This window comes from Coccinella septempunctata, chromosome 2 (assembly GCF_907165205.1).
Source record: "Coccinella septempunctata chromosome 2, icCocSept1.1, whole genome shotgun sequence".
Lineage (NCBI taxonomy): Eukaryota > Metazoa > Arthropoda > Insecta > Coleoptera > Coccinellidae > Coccinella > Coccinella septempunctata.
The window spans coordinates 45,343,546-45,365,621 of NC_058190.1; the positions used below are offsets into that span (position 1 = coordinate 45,343,546).

General features: G+C 33.9%; 3 protein-coding genes across 11 annotated transcripts; 2 read left to right on the plus strand and 1 right to left on the minus strand.

Annotated features, from left to right (window-relative positions):
* The first annotated feature begins 10 nt into the window (after window positions 1–10).
* On the plus strand, window positions 11–16,721 carry LOC123306679 (inositol hexakisphosphate and diphosphoinositol-pentakisphosphate kinase 2). Of its 9 annotated transcripts, none has more exons than XM_044888786.1 (22): window positions 11–168; window positions 267–363; window positions 4,616–4,813; window positions 4,940–5,171; window positions 5,342–5,496; window positions 5,982–6,101; window positions 6,161–6,351; window positions 6,413–6,883; window positions 6,936–7,021; window positions 7,427–7,567; window positions 8,479–8,713; window positions 8,806–9,014; window positions 9,072–9,547; window positions 9,642–9,887; window positions 9,944–10,164; window positions 10,222–10,400; window positions 10,575–10,619; window positions 13,222–13,437; window positions 14,108–14,347; window positions 14,462–14,576; window positions 15,599–15,747; window positions 15,815–16,721. In XM_044888786.1, the coding sequence occupies exons 2-22, from the start codon at window positions 277–279 to the stop codon at window positions 16,678–16,680; spliced, it is 4,878 nt and encodes a 1,625-aa protein (XP_044744721.1). In that variant the 5' UTR covers window positions 11–168; window positions 267–276; the 3' UTR covers window positions 16,681–16,721. The 9 variants fall into 9 exon arrangements, with proteins under 9 accessions (XP_044744721.1, XP_044744718.1, XP_044744720.1 ...); XM_044888783.1 differs by having other exon boundaries at window positions 12–168; window positions 14,459–14,576; XM_044888785.1 differs by having other exon boundaries at window positions 12–168; window positions 7,430–7,567; window positions 14,459–14,576.
* Window positions 16,722–16,837: 116 nt separating this feature from the next.
* LOC123306680 (dihydroxyacetone phosphate acyltransferase) lies at window positions 16,838–20,394 on the minus strand. Its single transcript, XM_044888793.1, has 10 exons — window positions 19,983–20,394; window positions 19,562–19,738; window positions 19,372–19,501; window positions 18,953–19,156; window positions 18,730–18,881; window positions 17,975–18,605; window positions 17,510–17,751; window positions 17,292–17,455; window positions 17,127–17,188; window positions 16,838–17,073 (listed from the first exon to the last, which is right to left on the minus strand). Exons 1-10 carry the CDS (start codon window positions 20,160–20,162, stop codon window positions 17,009–17,011), a joined length of 2,007 nt encoding a protein of 668 aa, XP_044744728.1. The 5' UTR covers window positions 20,163–20,394; the 3' UTR covers window positions 16,838–17,008.
* A 268-nt stretch (window positions 20,395–20,662) lies between these two features.
* On the plus strand, window positions 20,663–21,964 carry LOC123306416 (pre-mRNA-splicing factor 38). The gene is made up of 2 exons (XM_044888400.1): window positions 20,663–21,225; window positions 21,467–21,964. Exons 1-2 carry the CDS (start codon window positions 20,758–20,760, stop codon window positions 21,848–21,850), a joined length of 852 nt encoding a protein of 283 aa, XP_044744335.1. The 5' UTR covers window positions 20,663–20,757; the 3' UTR covers window positions 21,851–21,964.
* The last annotated feature ends 112 nt before the right edge of the window (window positions 21,965–22,076 follow it).

A 22,076-nucleotide genomic window follows, 5' to 3' on the forward strand; every position in this document is an offset into this window, starting at 1 on the left:
AAAGAATATTATTTATTTTTTAAACATTAATCAAGAAAGATTTTCTCAACAAAACAAAGATTTTCCTCAAGAATGCTGTAATTCTTATGGAATATAATATCTTGTAAATACTATCGTATGCCATTCAAAGCATATCCTCTAATAATTCTCACTAGTAGATCAGTTTAGGTGAGTTCATTCTTCCTTTTCATTCATCGTTTATTGAATGAAGATTGTAACAACTTATTAAGTAAATGATTAATTTCAATATTTCTCCTTTGGAACAGCCTTTCCTTTATGTTTCCTATGTCTTATACTGAATTGGAACATGGTTACCAAGGGCTACGGAATGCTGCAAGACCAACTCAATTTTATGTTGGAACGGTAAGCTTTAAATTAAAATTGATATTTTCTTCCTCCCTCAATTTTTCATCTATATGCTCCTGTCTTGGCTACATTTCAAACCTCCTCAAATGCTGTAATAAATACATAACATATTGTGTGATACCATTAAGAAATTCAATATGCATTGTTCTTCAATAGCGAAAGAAAAGAATTAAGACTATTTTCTCATTGTATACACAAAGTTTTTCATAATATTCTAGATAATAAAGTATTAAATCCAATAGTTGAATGTAAATTTGATTTGATGTCTACTAAAAAGCTCTCAGGAAAAACTACAAAAAATAATTTATTTCAATGATGTCTCAGAGTTTTTTGCTAGTAATTGATGAGACTTAAAATATTAATGCACTCACTAGAAGATCTGCAATGCAAGAAGACATGTATATTTCAAGACAGAAGCAACGAAAACAAAGACCAACCAAGGACCATCTATTGCTAGTGCCAATTTATCTAGTTTATTCAGTAAGGTTGTTAGTTGATCATCTTCACTGCAACAATCTTCTTGGGGCATGAGGGATTAGAGGTCATTAAGTCGTCATTTCAATTTTGAGGTGGAATGTTTCGAAAAAAAAAATGACAAATTTTACATAAGTCACCTGAACTTTCAGTTTTGAGTGACTGATCAAATGAAAACCTAAAGTTACATATGGATTAGCATTAATGGTAAATATTTTTGTTCAGAAAATTTTTATATGTACTTTATTTTAATCTTTTTATCTGGCAAGATTGGTGTGATGATAAGCTAATAATAATCAGTGAGCATATTATGCTCTGAAGACCTTTTACTCCAGAAAGTTTAAAAAGAAATAACTGGTATTTTTGTCAGCCAAATAATCATATTTCATTATTAGCTTCCCAGGCTTTCCTTCAAAGAATACCTTCCCTGCAATAACTTGGAACACTTCCTAAGGCTGTGAATCTTTTGAAAACTTGAACCGCTAAACATTACCCGCGTATTTTAATTCCTTGAAAATTGTTGAACCACTAGAAAGCCAATTCAATAGAAAAACTTTCTTGTCCTTGCGATTTTTTCATGAAACGCAAAATCTAAATGTGATCAACAAGTAAAATTCTATACGAATCTCGAAATGCGTTCAATCACAATCCTAGATTTTTCTCAAAAATCTTGTATTTCATGAAAAAAATGGAAGAGACAAGGAAGTTTTTCAATTGAATGGGCTTTTTAGCGGCTTAACAATTTTCAAGGAATTAAAATACGCGTCGCGTTTGATTTTTAGTGGTTCCAAAAGACATTAAGGATCAGTAAAGAATGTCTTAAGGCAGTCCATCGTCACAATTAGTAGCAGTTTGAGATTTCGCATATTATATTTAAGTGATTTTCGTATGACTGGAATCTGAAATAAAATAAAAAGGCTATTTTCGAGGGCGAAAAAAGGCTGCCTCCTGGCAAAATCAAAAATAGGGGTCTCCCTATTTTATCTCGAGAATCTGTGACCAAATTCAGTTGTATTAATTTAGGGACCCTTGTGGTGCGAGATTCGAACCTTGCTGATTAAAACTTTTCACATCGCAGCTGAATCGCTTTTTTTGTAGAAAGTTTAAATTCTAGTAATTTAGTTTTTTGGTATCTACGTAACGAAACCATTCACTGTATAAATTGCTGGAGTGATTTGTTTTTTGTTTGGCTCAATTATTAATATTTAATAATCCTACTCACTCAACTCCGTGTAAATGAGAACTGTATACACCTCCTTCTGTCAACATTTGGATAATTAGATGGACTGTATCAATTTACATAATGGCATATCCACTTATTGACCTAACCGAATATAAAGTTTAGTTATACCTACAATAGATTAGACGCATTATCTAACATCAGAGGGCGGCCGTTGTATAACATCTTCAAAATCAAACAATTTAATAACCCGTAATCAGATTTTCGTTTCAGAGTTATCTTTCTCGGTATAGATAAGTCTAGTCGTCAGTGAGTTTTCTGGTTATTAGCATCAGAATGGATTCAGAGTACGAGGATTATTACGACTGGGCAGATTCACAGTCGTCAGGGGTATTGTTATGAGAATTTCTATTATATATCGTTAATTTGATTGACGGCTTTCGGTTATTTTTCATTCGATTTAACAGTATGCTTGCGTGACACGTTCAAATTACGTTAGATAATCTCCAAGAAAGCCAGCTCTGAAGTTTTCGCAGTTGCTGGAATTTCAAATATAAAAAAAAAAATGAACCTGTATGAGTGAAATCTTCTCAGAAATCACGTAAACAGCATCTGTCAATAAGATTGTTCCTTTCTTATTTCAATGGTTCTCAGGAACTCTCATTAACACGCTTGTGGAGATTAGCATCTCTTTGCTGGCACTGCCTCAACTGTCTGGAAAAGGGTGCACTCTCAGAATCTTTGGTTTTCTCAAGCTCGATCTAGAAGGTCTCAGATAGTTCACACTTTCTTTCCATAATTTCTTTCATCAAGAATATGAGGGTTGAAAGACTTGATGTACAGCTTTTTGAACTTGTTTCTTTGCTTGCTATTAAAGCCCGTTTGCAACAGCCGAAAATTCTGTAGAGAATTTACTCGTACTTTCGGTAGAATTCACTGTTTAGTTGCATACAGAATAATCTCTGCCGTTTTCTTGCCGAAATTTTGTAGAGATTTCTACAAAGAATTCTCGGCTGTTACAAACGGGCTTAAGAAGCATTCACAAATGGACTTAACTGCCTTTTCTATATGGCCGTCCATAAGTCCGTTTTTAACAAGACAAAACTCGAAAGAACTATGGACTATCCAAGATGTTGATAATTTTCAATTGCCACACCCGTCCCTAGATTTAAATCCCATTGAATATCTGTGGCACCATTCTCTACAGGCTGTGTCGCATTTAATCTTGGGAAACTCTAGTTGTTTGAAACGACACCTCATCCTGTCGAAGTATAGGGTCACCAAAAACATGAATTTCCTGTCAGATGATAATAGGGTTTCTTGGAAATGTTATAGTTTCATTATTAGAAAAACAAGTTGAAGATATTATCCCTTCTTATTTCACTAAGTGTAGTTAAAAAGTTTTCCAGTCACTATTATAAAAATTCTAAATTCTCAAAAATGCAGCATAATTTCCATATTCAATAGTTTTCGTATCTACTTATTCGATCGCTTATCGCCGCTCTATTTCCTTTGCCAGAAATTTGTTGACCCTCAATTCGATTTGGATACGAAAATAACGTCATGCTTCGTCACTATTTTGAGTTTTTATATGTAAATATCGGTTGTTGATAATGCCTTGGCGAGTTTTCAAGGGGAATAATGGTGAGAAAAAAATCGAATGATTCCATTAGCTTCAAAAACACCCATTGTTGATATTTTTTCAAGTAGAATTGATTAATTAACCAAAAGTAAGCGCTATAGGCTGTTCTGGGTGATAATTAAGTAGATGAGACTGCGAATTTTCTGGACAGTCGACTGAAGTCAGGATCTGAAAATTATGCAAAAAAATATATGTTGGAAACTTTTCCAAAATCTTGTTGGAGGAGTATTGAAATAATGATAGTATATATATTTTGAAAATTTGATTAAGGAATTTCCGAACAAAATGAAGGAAAAGAAAGAAAATAGATCTGATTCAAATGATAAATGAAAGAGCACATGCATGTGTTCTAAAATTTAAGATTATCATCTGGATAATTCCAACAACCTCACAATAACTTATCCCATTTAGATTTAACTATGTTCATTTTTAATGAAAAAACATACATGAATTATTCTTTGAGGAAGAATAATAAGGTAAATTGATTAAAATTATTAATTGATATAGGTATTTTACTTATTAGGAAGTGGTATATCGGTATATTGTAAAATTTTAATTAGTGAAATGAGTTTTATGTACCTGTCTGTTTTCATCATTATCTTGGACACCATTTGCTAATAAATTTCTGGGGAAATACAAGCTAATGTTTATCTGCAAATTTTTTTGAGAGATATGTTAGTTTTAAAATTTGACAATCATCATCTAACAATATGAGAAAATTCTAACAAGACCCAATTGGCGAATTTTCATCAGATTTTCCATATATTTTGTAGAAATATCAATTGAACAAGCTGCTTCGCACGTTAAAATTAAACTGCTTACATCGTATTTGTATTCTGCTATTTCAATATTTCTCATTTCTATATAAAATGATACAATGAAATACATTCCTATTTTATTAACTTTTATAGTTATATAAATATATAATATATAGCATTATTTTGAATTTATAGGGTGACATAGAGTTATGTGACTCCAGTGATACCTCCTTAGGAGGTCCTAGCTTAGACGATGGGGAGAAAGTTGTTATTGTGGGCGTTTGTGCAATGTCCAAAAAATCCCAAAGTAAACCTATGAAGGAAATACTCACTAGACTGCAAGAATTTGAGTACATAAAAGTTACAGTTTTCCCAGAAGATGTGATCCTAAATGTGAGTTTTGTGTTGTAATCTAATTTCAATATACTACGCTGATATACATGAAAGAAAAGAAATAATTATGAATTCATTGAAAAAAGTAATTGAAGAGATCCAGATGTGAATTTTTCTACATTCCAGAAAGCTGTTGAAGAATGGCCAGTTTGTGACTGTCTTATATCATTTCATTCAAAAGGTTTTCCTCTGGATAAAGCTATACAGTATGCCCAATTACATAATCCTTATGTCATAAACAATTTACACATGCAGTATGATATTCAAGATAGAAGGAAGGTGTATTCCATATTAGAATCTGAAGGAATTGAAATACCTAGATATGCGGTGTTGGACAGGGACAGTCCTGATCCAAAACGTAAGTATTTCACTATTTTCAGCAAGCATCTTCGGTAGAGGAGAGTGGATTTACTAGGTACCTTTAATTCATCTAATTTAAAACATGAACAAAGGCAGATTTTCATCTCAACAATTGAAGAAAAACCATTAAAGTGATATAAAACAATTTTGATCAGTATTTCTCTTCAGATCATGAACTTGTTGAATCAGAAGATCATGTAGAGGTAAATGGTGTTGTTTTCAATAAACCGTTTGTTGAAAAACCAGTATCCGCAGAGGATCATAATATTTATATTTACTATCCGACATCAGCTGGCGGTGGTAGTCAGCGCCTATTCCGCAAGGTGTGTATAAATTTTCACTATTTTTTCAGTAGTATTAGATTGGCTTGTTGGTGAATGTTTTGGGGGATCCAGTAGTTTTATTCATTTCTTCTTGTGAGCGTTCCGAAAAAAAATGAGGTCATTCTCGGGTGAAAAATTATAATTGAAAGTGAAATGCATATTGGAGCTTTCATTGCAGCCATTGTTTCATATCCAACTCAAGTGTTAGCCAGAAATATTTCACAACACCTTTGTGTGGAATAAAATTGGTCACTTACAGTTTACTTCGTTTTGCATTGGAACGCTCTGACTACCTTTTTTTTTCATAATTTCTCCCTTTTAATCTATTTCGTACTGTGTATTTCTCAGAGTAGACGGACTATATTTATTAGGCATGCTATCTATCTGAATCTATGTTCAATGTTATGAATTTGCATCCCTAATTTGAGTACTTGTTGTAGAGTAAGTGTGTCGAGTCTTGAAACAATTATCTAAAATAATTTAAGGGTTTCTATTATTCTCAGATTGGCAGCCGGAGTAGTGTATATTCACCTGAATCTAGAGTGAGAAAGACTGGCAGTTATATATATGAAGATTTTATGCCTACAGATGGCACCGATGTAAAGGTAAGCTCGATGAATTGTTTTAATGAACCGTATTTCAAATGATCATTTGACCATCCTAGGTTTATACTGTTGGACCAGATTATGCTCATGCCGAAGCCCGAAAATCACCAGCTCTAGATGGAAAAGTCGAAAGGGATAGAGAGGGCAAAGAAATAAGATACCCAGTGATCTTGAGTAACGCAGAGAAATTGATTTCCAGAAAAGTATGCTTGGCCTTTAAACAGGCCGTGTGCGGATTCGACTTACTCCGGTACAAATTGGAATCGATAATTACAATAAAGTCCTTTTTATACCTCTAAATTTTGTTTTAGAGCGAATGGAAAATCTTTCGTGTGCGACGTGAACGGCTTCAGCTTCGTGAAGAATTCCAACAAGTATTACGACGATTGCGCTAAGATCTTAGGAAATATGATACTGAGGGAGTTAGCGCCGACTCTCCACATCCCGTGGTCGGTTCCATTCCAGCTGGACGATCCACCAATAGTACCAACCACGTTCGGAAAAATGATGGAGCTAAGGTGCGTAGTCGGAGTGATAAGACACGGGGACAGGACCCCCAAGCAGAAGATGAAAGTCGAAGTTAGACATCCCAAGTTTTTTGAAATATTTGAGAAGTACGACGGTTACAAACATGGCCACGTGAAGCTCAAGAGACCTAAGCAGTTGCAGGAAATCCTGGATATAGCCAGGGGGTTACTAGCCGAGATTCAGCAGCATGAGGCAGATCCGGAAATCGAGGAGAAACAGGGGAAGTTGGAACAATTGAAGGGAGTTTTGGAAATGTGCGTTTTCAGCGATTTTAAATAGGATATATTAAAAAGTCTGTGTTTTCAGGTATGGACATTTTTCGGGAATTAATAGGAAGGTACAAATGAAATATCAGCCTAAAGGAAGACCGAGAGGTTCCAGTTCTGATGATGGTAATGAAATTTCGTTGCCATATATATGGATGCACAATGAGATTTTTCTCTAATACTTGGAACTGTGAGACTCTTTTTAACAAGCTTCAGCTCATAGGAGCTTGTTATGCACCCTTTACTTTTTGAAAAAAACAGTATGTTCCAGAGGACGTAAATTTTGAATCTAAAAAAAAAACAGTCTGTATTTTGGTCAGAATCGATCCAGTCGTTTTCGAGTTTCTCGTAATTTACCGGAATTTCAGGTCCATTTATAGAATTTTTTGTTCGTCAGGTATGAAGATTTTTTGAACGGATTTCATTTCGGGTTATGAAAGAGGAAATGTTCATTTCTTTGGATACTTGTGTATGTTTATGTCGAATAACCCTCTTCATTCCTTTCAAGTCAGTTAATGTACCTCCTTCCAGTAGACAAACCAGCGGAACCATCATTGGTGCTTATTTTGAAATGGGGAGGTGAACTCACTCCTGCAGGCAGGATACAAGCAGAAGAATTAGGACGTATATTCCGATGCATGTACCCTGGCGGACAAGGTAGACATCTGGCCGGTTCGTATTCCGCTTTTTATTTTTAATTGAAACATTCTCCTATTTAGAATTTCAGCATGCACTTGAAAAATGTTTTAAACATCATTATTTTAAGTTGCAGCACTGTTTGTTGATTTGATTTGACTTGTTACTTCTCTGTATAATTGATTAAATATCCCCAAGTGTTTTCTGAGAATTCCTACATTCAAAGTATATTATGAAAAAAAGTATTCTGCTTATTTTCGAAGATTGGAGACTTATACAATTTTCATAATAGTAGTGTCCATTCCTACCATCCTAATTTGTTATATAGGGTGATTCACCGCAATGGCCCATCAGCTTTTATACAAATTTTGTGCTGAAATTTTTGGACAATGAACTATCTCCCCTGATAATGAAACATCTCCCTAAAATATTTTCAGACCACTGCAACTTCCGCTTAAATTGAACAATTTCAACATTATGCCATATGCTGCGTAAAAACTCAACAGTTTATGAATTATTGTAATTCTTATGGAAAAAATGGTGGAAACAGAAATCGCACAGCCGTGTTATAATACTACATATTGGTAAAAAGTATGATGTTCAGTTTTCTTAATTTTTTTCATAAGAATCCCAATAACTTACGAACCGTTGGGTTTCTACCCTAAGCATACTGTTGAAATTTTCATCAAACCAGCTATCTAACGATGCAAAGAAATACTGGGTATGCCATTATTTGAACTGAGAAGGTAGTGGGCTATTTTCGGTATAACCGAAAGTTGTGAAGATCAAAAGGTATTTTAGGGAGAAAGTTCATTGTCGAAAACCCAAACTTGCAAATTTTCCGCACAAAATTACCCTGTACATTGATTTTTTTCGATGGGAGTTGAATGAAATGCGAGAATTTTTGTCGTTGATTGGTCAGTTACAATCCTCATCGACATTTTTAGGCGAATATTCTGGCGCCCAAGGTCTGGGTTTGTTGAGACTTCATTCTACATTTCGTCATGACCTTAAAATATACGCATCCGATGAGGGTCGCGTGCAGATGACTGCAGCAGCTTTTGCAAAAGGGCTACTTGCTTTGGAAGGGGAGCTTACGCCAATATTGGTCCAGATGGTGAAAAGCGCAAATACTAATGGGCTCCTTGACAATGACTGTGATAGCAGTAAATATCAAAATATGTGAGTGTTGAAGTGGTACTTCTCTATTTTAATGAGCTCTAAATCTGTGGAGCATAAAGAGTATTGACAATTCATCACATTTTTCCTCACAGGTGTAAATCTAGGCTGCATGAACTAATGCAATTAGACCGTGATTTCACTCAAGAAGACAGGGATATGATAAATCCGTGTAATTCATCTAGCATAGCTGATGCTCTAGAATTTGTAAAGAATCCTGTTAAATGTTGCAAACATGTACACCTGTTGATAAAGTCCCTGATGGAAATCGTTCAAATAAAAAAGGACGATAGTAAAACCAAAGGTAAATTTTCAAGAATAATTCATGATCAGTAATTTGAGATCGCGAATTTGCCCATAGACGCAGTACTTTACCATGGCGAAACGTGGGAACTGATGGGACGCAGATGGGGCAAAATCGAAAAAGACTTCTTCACCAAAAATAAGACTTTTGACATCAGTAAGATTCCTGATATTTACGACTGCATTAAGTATGACCTCCAGCATAACCAGCATACTTTACAATTTGAACAAGCTGAAGAGCTTTATTTGTACGCCAAGTATTTGGCAGACATAGTGATACCTCAGGAATATGGGCTTACAGCGCAGGAAAAATTGACTATTGGTCAAGGTATATGCACCCCATTGCTGAAAAAAATCAAAGCTGACTTACAGAGAAACATTGAGGAAAATGAAGAGACTGTTAATAGGTTAAACCCTAGATATTCCCATGGTGTTTCCAGTCCAGGTAGACATGTAAGGACAAGGCTTTATTTCACCAGTGAAAGTCACGTGCATTCACTGATAACTGTTTTGAGGCACGGAGGATTGTTAGATGTGAGTACCGTCAATTTAATACGAGTTTTTTGAATATTTTAGGATTTGTTGAAAAAATCTACATGGGACTTGAAATCTTTGCCTTCCTCTTCAGATAACAAAGGATGAACAGTGGCGGAGGGCTATGGAATATGTCTCCATGGTATCTGAACTCAACTATATGTCCCAAGTGGTGATCATGCTATATGAGGATCCAACCAAGGATCCTTCGAGCGAAGAAAGATTTCACGTGGAACTCCACTTTAGTCCAGGAGTGAATTGTTGCGTTCAGAAAAATCTGCCACCAGGACCTGGTTTCAGACCACACTCAAGGAATGAGTCTTCAAGCACCAAAACTTCTGTGAGATAATAACCCAAGAGGTTTGTTTTCCACGTACTTAATTTTTTATTTCTCAGAGTTCAAATAATTCGGCTACCCCAACACCCCCTGAGGATGCTAAGAGCCAATGTTCGCTCAGAATAGATGAAGAAAGTGAATCGACATTAGACGAAGACAGGCCAGCTTCAAAGTCTTCAATGGAAACTTTGGGTTCTAGACACAATTATAGTATATTTTTGCCGAGCACGTCAGGCAGTCGTAAATATCGTACCAAAACAAGCGATCCTATTCCGATAGGGTGAGTCAAAATGATTTTGATTTCTGTTTACTGGTATCTATTAAAATCCATTTACAGAAATTCTCACACAGTATGCGGACATGAAGCAGCTCATTTAGCGAAAAAGTTGAACGAAGAACTTGCACAACAAGGCAAACGTAAAAATGGTAAAAACTATATGGCCAACAGAACATTGAGCCCTGATCCCGAACCAAGGTCAAAAAGCTATGACAACAAGAGCCCTAAAAAGGAAAAAGGTACAATCATATAAGTTTTTTATGAACTAATCTTTTTCTAACCATGGTACAAAATCACAAAAAAGTAGAAGCATATTCAGTTTTGGTAGATGCTTCGAAACACAAGTTGTATTGGAAATTATATTGCATGGAGATTCTGGTTTGCCCTTTAATATGACTAATTTTTTCAAACAGCTGAAAAAGTGCAATTTCAAAGTTTGGATGCTGTTAACAGCTCAGGTATGACTTCATACATTTGTATATCCATTGGGGCCTAGAGTAATTTCGTTTAATTGAGGGAAAAAAGTCGATTGTTGATTTTGAAATTTGTATAATTGTCCTGAGTTTTTTTACAGAAGTAGGTAAAGAGTAAACAATTGGTAATACATATTCAACTTGATTTTGCGCTATTCGTAGAATTGATTATCACAAACTTGGGCTTTTTAATTTTGAAAGGCACTTCTTAGATCAGATTTTACGTACCTCTCTTATGTCCTACTTTTATTGGTCGTGAATGTGTTGTGAGTCACTTCATGAAATCGCACATCACTCATTAATGCAGATATAATAACATCTGATATGATAATATGATTGAACTCATTTCGAGGTTCGTATGGAATTCTACTCTTGTTGATCATGAATCATGAAAAAATTGCAACAGGCAAGAAAGTTTTTCAATTGTATGGGCTTTCTGAAGCTTTAACAATTTTTAGGAATGCAAACACGCGATTAATGTTTAATGTCCTGATGTCTCAATAAAAGTGTGAAGAATAAACAAAACTTCATGCATAACTTTTCAAATTAGAATTGGTTTTAGTTTTTTTATGCAGTTTTAAAAATTTTATACTTACTCATCTGAATTATGTCGTGAAAGTGACTCACAAATCGAAAAAGTATGTCATTCATGAATGCCTGTGCATGATCAAAGTCAAGTTGAAATGGATTAACTCGTCTGTCTGGTTGTCCTATGCGACTGGTGCTTTACAACTTTCCTCAAAAATATATCTCACCCTACAGGTGTAACGCCTACTAGGGTTTCATATATTTTTGTTTCCTTTTTTCCTCTTTTATTCCTATCTATAAACGACATAACTGCTTTTGTTGCTGCTTCTTAATCTGTCCAACTTTTCAAGAGTCAAGTCAGTAATAGAAAACATTATTGGTTCAGTAATCTGAATATTGTCTTGCTAGGCACAGAGATTGAAAATTCTTTCATTGAGTTTTCCAGTAATTTGAATGTGAATTGGAATTTTGTTTAATAAAAGCAGTTTTGTTTTCAAGGCATGTGCTTGGAATACACTGTTTGCCTATTGGGAAGTATATGTAGGTATACAAGGTGTGTCACAAAAAGTGCCCACTAGAAGTATCCTAGAAAACCGAATAATTTTTTTCTAAAAATTTGAAATTACCAGAGGTACTATCAAGACGGGAGTATTTTAGTTGAATAGATTTGGCCATTCATAATCATCCACAAATTTTTAGAAAAAACTGATTCGTTTTTCTAGATACTTCTATTGGACATTTTGTGTGCAACACCCTTTATTAGGACTGAATTTTGACTAATACATTAATTTGGGATTTTCGAATACTAACATCCAATAATCCAGGATTAACAGCCAGTTCCAAAAAACTCTGATGAAAAGAGAAACTAAAAGAAGCATTGAATTAAAGAGACATTGATAATTGTGAAACTGGCTGTAATCAATGTAGATGGGGCTCTGTATTACACAGGAAAATCATATCTGTATTCATAAAGATTATGTTCATAACTAAAAACTGATCTATAACAGAATTTTATTGGAAAAATCAATAATGTTTCATTTGAATGGCAGTTTTTGGTCTATTACAAGTAACTCTAAACCTCTAAAAAAAGTCTTTGTCATTGAATACTTAGTTCGCTGACTTTCAGATTAAACCATTCAATTTCTAATAAGATTATGTGTTGATGTTTTTATTTTATTATTTTATGAAAATGGTGGTGAATGAAAGGAGAATATTTTGTTAAATTTTACAACTTGAATTTTTCATCATTTGCCATCATGTTTCATTGTAGCTTTAGGTGGTGGCTGTGAATATATAATTAATTGTTTCTTTTCTTCTATCACCTGCCTGCTTGGCTTCCTTTATTATTAACATTTATACATTTAACAATGTGCCTCTCATTTCAAAATTGACCTCACTAAAGAACAATTTGAGGATGATCAATCTCACAAACTAAGACCCAAAGTGCCAATAATAATCATAAACTCCCCAGTATCCTATAACGTCGAAGCAAGATCCAACTTGGTGTCTCAGGGCACCATAGGAGGCTTAGATACTGAACCATTAACAATAAGCAAGTCTAAACCACAAAGTTCCACAAATGAATTGCCTCTGACCGAATTAAATTTAGAGATTTTCACATCGAATCAAAACGATAACAGTAATTCAAGGATGAGCACTAATGAATTACCACTGAGTGATATCACATTTAGACCCCGTAGTAATACATGTTATACGGAAGAAATAGCAAGAGATTTTCACGATAAATGTAGCCTATCCAAGTATAAACAGAGGTCATTTTCGGATCCCAATATTCTCGATACCGAGATTATATGTTGCTCGGATAGGCTACGTTGGTTGGAGCAGAATAACGAAGCTTCAGTAGCTGATGATATTTCCAAAGATACTGAAGCCACTTTATCGTTTTGTTTATGCGAGAACTCTTTGTGGTTTCGACGGGCGCCCTCTACCATCTTGTCTTTCTTGACTTCTCCGCCCAACTATATGTATCCCAAACAAGTACGTTCCATCTCGCAACCATCATCACCTTGTGTGACAAACCCTTGCATGTCCTATACAGAGTCAAACAGCTCACCAGAAAAGCGCCATCGTCATAGTATAGCCGGTCAGATGAATTACTTCAGGGTGATTCAGACTCCTGCGTTCGGATGGGATTTTACTTTCAAGAGGACCACCCTAGGGAGCACCAATTCTTTGTTTAGTACCGCTGTTATTTCGGGCAGTTCCAGCGCGCCGAATCTGAGAGATATGATTCCGAGCGCGACGAGCGTTTCTGGTAAGTAGAAACATTTGTATCCCGTTCCAGTTTCATGGATTTGCCTAGAAGAAATCCTGTGTTTGTCCTTTCTTATGGTCTTTGTCTCTAGAGCATAAATTTGTCTTGTTTTTTCCTATTGTTCGCGCCTCATTAAAAATTAGGATGATGACAGCTGTCTATAGAGAACTTTTAGACGCCTGCAGGGTGATTTTATACCGCTAATAAAATAAGGAAAAAATAAAAAGCAAAATTGCAATTCAGGTTGCTTATTCTATGTGGTGTATAAACTCACCTTTAAAATGCTGACGAATTTTGTCGTGATTTTATGAATAATGGAGAATTATGGATTGAAATATGTAAGCTTAAGCTTCAAATAATGTGACGGTACAGCTGGTACAAGCTAAGAACCAAAACCAGACACAGAACGTTAATTTTCAAAACTACTATTTGAGAGCCACATATTTCTAAAAGCAACCTCTCACCGCATTTGTGAACAAATAGATGGTGTCCTCCCGAATCACTTCATAGCACATTACATCAGATTACATTTTATCGCTTCCTTTGAGGAGGGGGCGCGGCAACACTTACCCCTCCCCCACTGGTGATTCATCTTCATTGGAGCATGATTTCGTGTGCTAGCATAGTGGTAGATTGTAGACCGCTGTCTTTTTTGCCGTACCTTTTGCAGGTTTGGAAGGATTTGGTGGAGTTCCACCGATTAGGCCATTGGAAACTTTGCACAACGCTCTGTCACTAAGACAAATCGATGCTTTCTTAGATCGCATGACCAAAGCATCTTTGTTCAAAACACCTTCATCTACTCCACCGAAGTACCCGTCTACACCCTTACCAACCCCTGTGGGGTCGCAATCAACATCAACCAATTTATCATCGCTTGGAGAGCCACCCCTGAAGAGCCCTTGTAATGGTAAGTTGAGCATTAAAAAAATTGATGAGTCGATCTAAGAATATGCAGTTTTGAACAAGATAAAAACGGGTGAGGATGAAAAATTTTTCGTTAGTAATGAATTTTTTTAAGGAGTTTGGAGTGGACCACCAAGTTATGTATCAAGTAGCGGGCAATCATCTCCAGGTTTATCAGAAACAAACTCAAAGGAAAGCAGTGACTTATCTTCAAGTGCGATCAGTTACGATGGGTATTTAAAGCAATAAATTCTATAAAAATCTATTAGTTCCTCCGATGTTATGGAGCATTAAGTTTCTTATATGTTGTAAATTTTTTGCTTTCAGTTGCATGTTTTATCAGTTTTTCTCTGTCGAATATTCGCTGCATCTTTTGAATATTTTTGTTCAAATTGCATGAATTTAAGGAATGTTATGATTTTAAAACTATTATAATGAATGAAATGGATTCTGTTTGAAATTTATAAAAACCCAATATTTTCAAGAATAAGATCTCATTGGCATTATTGCACTTACATGTTGTATTTAATAGCCTAAGTAGCCAGTAGGCAAATATTATACACCTTCGAATATACAGGATGACAATTCATTATTTCAACACAATGCTTATATTAGCCGTCTTCTGCCTAACATTATAAATCAATGGCAGTTATAACATCCAACTATTCCTCACCTTACTCATTAATCAGTTTGCAGAATAATATATAATTTTAATTGGTTATAATTGTCTACTCGAGCGTATTTTTAAAAAACGAATAACAATGCTGCAAGCTAGAAGTTGGCCAAGAAAACAATTTTTACATTTTTCTTGAGGGATAAGTCGTATAATGGAATTAGAAATGAACAGGGTAAGTAGTTTATGCAGTAAAGAAATACAATATATTTATTCTAAACTTATGAAATTATTTACAGTCAATTGATAGATTTATAGTTCTCAACAGAGGGGTTGGAATGTTTCGTTGTTATAGTTGATCATTCTTGAATATGTTTGATCGATCAGGTTTCACCGGGGAAATGTGTAACCTATTGTATCAGGAATTCATCTCATTTTTGAAATATGCGCAACATCCACACGCCTATAGATGTATCATCCTGTTTGACTGCATAACATGAATGCTTCTGCTAAACACTTCTCACTATTTTTGATTAAATATTATATGCTATTAAAGCTTTGCTTTCCAATTGGAGCGTAACTATCCAAGCAATGATGAATTTCGCAATGAATTTAAATGTATTAATACATTTTCATGATCAGATTGACTATGGACAACATTTCTAAAATCTTCCCAAATATGGCTGCCGAACTTGATGAAGATTTAGGAAATGTGAGAATTCAGCTTGATTCTCAACAACAATCCCAGGAGGACGAATTACTGGAATATTTTGGAAGATTCAACTTGGAAGGTCAGGAAGTTGGAAAGATTTCGCACAATATTATCCCAGAAATTTTTTTCTAATACCTTTGTTTTAGGAAGTGAAACGACGACACCAATATCTGGTCCTAAAGTGGAATTACCAAAGATCGAATGTCAAGAAAAAAAATTATTGAATATTGAGCAAATGTTCAACTATCCACTCCTAGAATGTGGAGAAAATTTAAACACTATTGATTCCGTAACAGATAACGAGGCAACATGTCAAGAAAAGGCTACATCTCCAATATGCAATCAATACTCGACCGATTGTCATTCAAAATTCAAAACATCATGGAATGATGGCAGAGGACAAATGGAAAAAAAGAAGAATTCATGCTACAAGAATAACTGCGACATAAATTTTGCTGTGAATTCAGTCAAGAATCTCACCCCTAGCCTTGGTTCTGATAAATGGGTGTCTGAAAAGGAGAAATTTTTGGACAGTTCATCATTCAAAACCGAGAATAACGTTGAAAATTCGACTACAAAAGAAAATAAAAAATTAGGCACAGTGAAAGTAAAGGAAAGTTTTATTGAACTACCACGTATAGGTAGAATTTCTAAAAGTTTCCATGGAAAATCTCCTAGCAAAGATAGCTATTTGGTTGTTGAACTAACACCTAGGAGAGCTAGCGATAATATGGTTAACCTTTCAAGTAACTTTCTGAACTCTAAACCAATCAATTTGAAGAACTCTGATTCACAAGATGAAAAGTCAAAATCGACTAGGCCTAAATTTTGTTCCCAAAAATCGCAACCGTGTCCAGTTGCTGCCAACAAAGAAGAATTCAGAAAATCCTCATTATCAGAACCTCAAAACTTCAGAGGAGCAAGATTTACTACAACTATAGTTGACGAAAACTTATTCCTAGAAGGTCTGAAATCAAGTAGTATTCCAAATAGAAGTGTTCCAAATGAATAGAGAATGTGATAAAAGTTCATAATAAAGACTAGGCAATTAGAGTTTTTTTTATATAGGTGTAGTATGCATTTACATCCTAATATCTTTCTTTCAACATTTTCCACCAACCAATTTAAAAGAAATTTTAACTGGTTTTGGAAGGCTAATACAATCAATATTTGAATTAACAAATATTTTAATACTGATGAAACCAACAAAAATTCAATACCTATATAAAACCAATAAATATTTAAAAACTCATACATAGATAAATCCAGATATAAAAGATATCACCAATAGTTGAAATAATTTCCCAAAGAATACTTAAAACCATGTAAAAACATAACGTTTATAGCTTATGTTTCAAAAACAAGTTTAACGTTTTTCCCTCGAATAAGTTCCACATATAAGGCTCTGAAAAAGGACTTGTGAAATCGACAGTTTCAACATGTGATTGATTCTCTTACCAATGTTGCATTTAATTTCCAATAGTTTCCCTTGATCCACTTCATAGTACCACCCATTAACTCTGAAGTGAAAAAAAATTAATATTGAAGGAGGTTTTTCAGTTTGACATAATTCAAAACGTACAACTATGGAGGGTCTAAACATATGACCTAGAGTTAACTTACCCCCTCGCTTTTTTCAGTGCACTGAAATAGGTCAGAGCGCTCAGGCAATTTGAAAATGTATCCAAATTCAAACTGTATGGGTGAATGAACTGACGTCTCATTTCTGCTTCAATTTTCTTTTGTGCTTCAGTCAATATTGTCTTCTCGTCACAACTACTACAAGTCTAGAACGATAGATCAATAATGATCTTTCCTTTGATAGGATCGATACAAATTACCTCAAGAATCCTTATGATTTCATTATAGGAGTAAAAGAATGGTTGTATTACTGATATCAATATATCTTGCATATCCTTGTTATGCCCTAAATTATAGGTATTATGATCTGACTTCTTAATCAAACTTATAGCTGTACTTTGAATAAGAGCTTTCTCAAATTCTTTTTCAATGTTTGAAGAAGATGTGACGAATTCATATAGCAATATGTTTCTCATATAAATAAAACTACTTTTTAGAACATCTGAAACCAAGTTCACTGCAAAAATTTTTCTTGAAGAGTGGAGCGGTGAGGAATATAGAAATTTGTGTAGATTAGATCCATTCTTATCAATATATATCTACCATAACAATAACATGCAGGCGATATCTACTAGATGAATGGTTGAAGTCTTCACATACAAACTTCTGCATCCCTCAAGCTCACATGTTCATTAGATATTAATTTAAGCACCAAGTCGACTTACCTAAAGTTGTACTAGATTTCACTTTTAAAACTGCTACTATTATGGCTGAATCTATCAGATAATGTAAAACTGGATTTATATAAATATAAAGCATGACCAGAGGAACAGAATAAATCATTACTTCCTCTGAGAGCTTGTGAGCTTTCAGTTTAGTAACATTTAAATTTGTCAAATCAATATTTTCTCGTACAACATCAACTTTTCCATCATTCACAAAAATTTTATTTTTATGTACTTCAAAAGCTTCCTCCATCTCTTCATCAATATGTGTACACCAGACATTGGCACCAAATTCTTCTAAAACACCCTTGAGCCACAGGACTTTATCCTTCAGTTCAGCATAAGTAAGGAGTTCTTTACTATTAGTTAAATTGTGATTTACGATAATGGCAATCAAATTGATAATGTTTAAGATCGATAATTTTTGTTGACAATGGACTATTTCATGTGCAAGGGAAGGTATAATTTTTTTGTCCAAATCACTCAATTCTTGTTGGTGAATTGGACCGATATTATGATTAGTTTTATCCAAATTGTCACCAAAGAACTCTTTGCTAGAAATTGGTTTCCCGAAGTTCAAATGTATACTTCCATATCTTTCCTTAATAATACTGAGGGACTTGAATAATGCCTGAAATTTAATTATATCAAAACAGTCATCGAATTCTTATTCTTAAGTTAGTAGAATTTAGGCGTTTTACCATGGCTCATGATAATTTGTGCAACATAATTTTGTAGTATAAATATATACTCACAGATGTACTCTCTTTAGGTTTTGGCACTCCCAGCAATTCAAAAGAAAACAGTTTTTCTTCCATAATTCTTTCATAACTAATGTTGATTGGCACAAATATAATATCTGGTACTTGTCTCAAAAAAAGGGGTTTCAAAATCATATTGAGAAGACCTTGAGATAATTTATCTTATTAGTTATATGTATATATACCCATTTATATATATAAAGTAACAAATCCTCACCATATTTTGGCATTAGAGATTTGTTACTTCTACTCCTAGTTCCCTCAATATAGAATTCTATCGGCAATTCTCCTTTGGTTACAAGCTGATTTATATATTGCTTGAAGGTACTCCAGTATAAATAATCATTATTGTAAGATCGCCTCATGAAAAATGCTCCAGTATCCCTTAAAATTGATCCCATTGCCCACATCTCATGAAAATCTAAAGGAGCATTTTATTATCAAAAAATACTTTTAAAAATTAATAATGAAAAATTATAATTTTCATGCAACTGCAAACAACGTAAATTATACCTATGATGCTGGGAAGCCTCAGAGTTTTCAGATTTGTTGAAGAAACTCCCCACTACTAAACAGTGCAGACAAATATGATATAATCAATAATCTAAGAAAATAAATTTCAATATTTCTTCTCACCCATTCCGGCCGCTATAGCAGGTATTTCAACATCATATGTGAAGCATGAAAATGACATTAAAATAAAATCTGCATAACTTCTGTGACTAGGGACAAAAATTATAGGATTACTACCCATGAGGACTTTGGTCTAAAATTTCATTAAAATTAATTCATTAAAATTGTTACCAAAACATTATATAAAACTTACATGTAATATACTATCATTATTCACATATATTCCCTTGCACACTTTGAGACATATTTTGATAAGTATTAAAGCCAGGCCACGAATTACCCTAAGATTTTTATTGTACCCAATTTCATCTAGAATAACACGAACTTGGCTTTCCAAAAATTCTTTGGGAATTCTTTTTTCAATAGATATCTAAAAATATAATTTGAACAGAACGAACTTTTAATTCATGAATGATAAATATATTGCTCAAAATTGAAAGGTAAATGAATTTTTTTGGAAATATGGGAGCTAAAGAATGAAATCAAGATATTTTCAGAAATGATGCCACAAATCAGATCAAAAACATTGAAAGATGTGTGATCGAAGCTGCCATTAGAATAATCCATACAGGAGTTTGCCTGCTCTCTTAGAAGTTTTCATACATGAAACTTACTGCCTCGAGCAATTCTTGAATTCGAATATGATTAATGACATCTTCTTTGTGACTTTCTGGGGTGGGTCTAATTGGCTGTTTGAATGCCACAGTAGTATCAATTTTTCTCGAAACCCAATAATAGTTACTTAAATCTTTCCTTCTTGGTTCTAATATATCATCGAAAATAATCGACTGCATTTTGATTGATATTTTCTGCTTAAAATGATTTAGCAGTTTTCTTCGTGTTCAAGAAAAGAATCATAAAAACTGAATAAATATATTCTGAGCAATATGAATGTGAACTAAATTTCTAGACTCTGTAATCTGTGTTCCTAGATTTCCTAGGAATTATTGTCTCAATAATAATATTGATAATCCTTTATTCGGCATATGGAGTGTTATTCGGCATTTTATTTTGAAGTTTTTTCAATCATCATTGTTGAGGTTATGTAATGACTTTGACAAGAAATGCCACCAACCAAAGATTATAGAGTTAACTCTATAATCTTTGGCCACCAACCACCAACCAACCAAAGATAAAACTACAAATGTATTCACTTTACTTTTGGAAATCTGAATTTTACTCATCACATAAATATAACATAATTGTTAATGATTGTTCAAATAAGAAAAGAAAAATAATTATTCTAATGATAATATGAAGATAAGGGATTACGAATCAAAAAGTTGGAAATTTCTATGCCATATAAACATAACCTCAATTTATCATCAACAGAGCGTTTTGTTTTTGATATAATGTTATTATATTAATCTTAGTTAAAATCTTAATACTATGGCTAATCGAACGGTCAAAGATGCCAAATCTATCCATGGAACTAATCCTCAGTATTTAGTAGAAAAAATTATTCGTTCCCGTATATACGATTCTAAGTACTGGAAAGAGGAATGCTTCGCTTTAACAGCTGAACTTTTAGTGGATAAAGCAATGGAGTTACGTTTCATTGGGGGCGTCTTTGGCGGTAATATTAAGCCGACACCTTTTTTGTGTCTTACTTTGAAAATGTTGCAAATTCAACCTGAAAAAGATATTGTTGTTGAATTTATCAAGAATGAAGAATTCAAGTATGTGAGAGCTCTTGGGGCATTCTACATGAGATTAACTGGTACTTCATTAGACTGCTATAAATATTTAGAACCATTGTATAACGATAATAGGAAATTAAGAAGACAGAATAGAAGTGCTGAATTTGAGTTAGTTCATATGGATGAGTTCATTGATGAATTGTTACGAGATGAACGGGTAATTGTTTTATTTTCCATATATTTATTTGAGAACAAGTTAATTGGTGCAAAAGATCAATATAAAGTATCAAGGCAACGTCCAGTCAGCTGATAACAAATTAACAGTTGAAAATTATTGAAAAATCTGTTGAAAATTAAAAAAAAATTTCTGTTCATTCTATATTTTAGGCAAGATTATCATCATCAGAATTATCTTTAGGGAGTTCGATAGTAATTTTCACAAAAATTATTTTTTCAAGGTTTGTGATGTCATATTACCCAGAATTCAGAAAAGACATATCCTGGAGGAAAACAATGAAATTGAAGCAAAGATTTCGGCTTTAGAAGATGATTTAGATGAAGATATGGAATTAGAAGATGATACAACTAAATATCAATTGGAGGAATATGTACCAGAAAAAAAAGAAAAGGAGAGAAAAAGAAAGCGCAGTAAATCAAGAGAAAGAGGAAGAAGAAGCAGGAGTCACAGTAGAGAAAGGCATAAGAGAGATAAGGATAGAAAAGATAAAAAGGATCGAGACAGAGAAAGGGACAGGAGGGATAGAGACCGAGACAGAAAAGATAAGGATAGAAAAGATAAAAAGAGAGATGAAGATAAGTATAGGGAAAGAGATAGGCATTGATTGGCATTTTCCTCTACTCGTCTAATGAACTTGGCATAATTTTATGATTTGTAAATATTCATTTTCTCATTGAAATCTACCAAAAATAAAAAGATAATAAAAAAATAATATGGATGTGATATTTCTCTTGGGTAGTTATTCTCAAATAAATTATCCATTATTATGTGGTTGTGATAACTTATCATTGATGTGCAGGAGTAATAACTGCTGTTGTCAGAAATCATTA